Source organism: Meleagris gallopavo, unplaced genomic scaffold (assembly GCF_000146605.3).
Source record: "Meleagris gallopavo isolate NT-WF06-2002-E0010 breed Aviagen turkey brand Nicholas breeding stock unplaced genomic scaffold, Turkey_5.1 ChrUn_random_7180001862819, whole genome shotgun sequence".
In the NCBI taxonomy this organism is placed as follows: domain Eukaryota; kingdom Metazoa; phylum Chordata; class Aves; order Galliformes; family Phasianidae; genus Meleagris; species Meleagris gallopavo.
In genome coordinates, this window is record NW_011128380.1 from 71,623 (window position 1) to 72,574 (window position 952).

General features: G+C 70.3%; 1 protein-coding gene across 1 annotated transcript in view; it reads left to right on the forward strand.

Annotated features, from left to right (window-relative positions):
• Positions 1–527: 527 nt before the first annotated feature.
• The window catches only part of LOC104915970 (signal transducer and activator of transcription 6-like), a 4,020-nt gene continuing 3,595 nt past the window's right edge, over positions 528–952 (forward strand). Inside the window, exon 1 of the mRNA XM_019611128.2 lies at positions 528–924. Within this exon, the coding sequence (XP_019466673.1) occupies positions 749–924 (176 nt within the window). The 5' untranslated portion in view covers positions 528–748. The remainder of the gene's footprint in view (positions 925–952) is intronic.

The window sequence follows — 952 nt, forward strand, 5'->3', positions numbered from 1 at the left end:
GCAGCGGCTGTGCCGGCCACGAGCGCTGCGTTTCTCCATCCGTGAGCATCAGGAAGGCTCCGTCCCAGCGGCGCAGCTCGCTGTGGGGCCGAGCGGCCGTGGGGTGCGTTCCCCCGGTGCAGACCCCCTCCCCCTCAGGGCTGAGCAGGGCGGTGGGCTCCGCTCTGCAGGTAGAAGTGAATGTGTGGCCGGAAGTTCTGCGCGGGGTTCCTCCCGCAGTCGGTGTGCGGTCCCCGACACCACGGGGTTCCCCCTTGCCCTCCACGCCCTCCTGGGGGTCGTGTCTGCGATGTGAGGCTGTCCCGGGGATGCTCTGTCCCCTCCCCTCTGCTCTGAGTTCCTCCCTGCGCCTCGGCTCTGCTATGGGTTGAGGGCTGTAGGGTGGCCGTGGGGTCCTCCTCTGCCGGCCCCACACCTCGCGGGGCTCTCCGTGGGGTCGGCGGGCGCTGGGGTGCGCCCCGGATGTACTCTCCTTGGGGGCGTATGGGGAGCAGTTCGGCCCCCATCCTACAGGCCGGGGTTGGGGTTCCCAAAACCACCCCTCAGAGCCTTCTCCAATTGCTGCCCCCGTGACTTTGCCGTCCCTCCTGCACCGCCCACCCCCCGGCACATCCCTGTGCCATCACCCTTTGCGGGAGGCGCCGGGATCCCTCCGAACTGAGGGAAACTGAGGCACAGCCGTGGGCGTCCCCGCGGTACGGCGCTTCCTGCTCCTCCTCCGGGCAGCGGGTTCAGGCGACCCGATCCCATGGGATGGACGCAGCGCGAAGCCCTCGGCGTCCCCTCCCCGCAGGTGACGCTTCCCACCATGTCCCTCTGGAGCATCGTCTCCCAGATGGCGCCGGAGGAGTTCGGCGGAATCTTCGCGGAGTTCCCCCGCAGTCTGCGCTGCGTCCTGGGCGAGTGGCTGGAGAACCAGCCCTGGTGAGCGCCCCGCGGCGCGGGGTGGGGC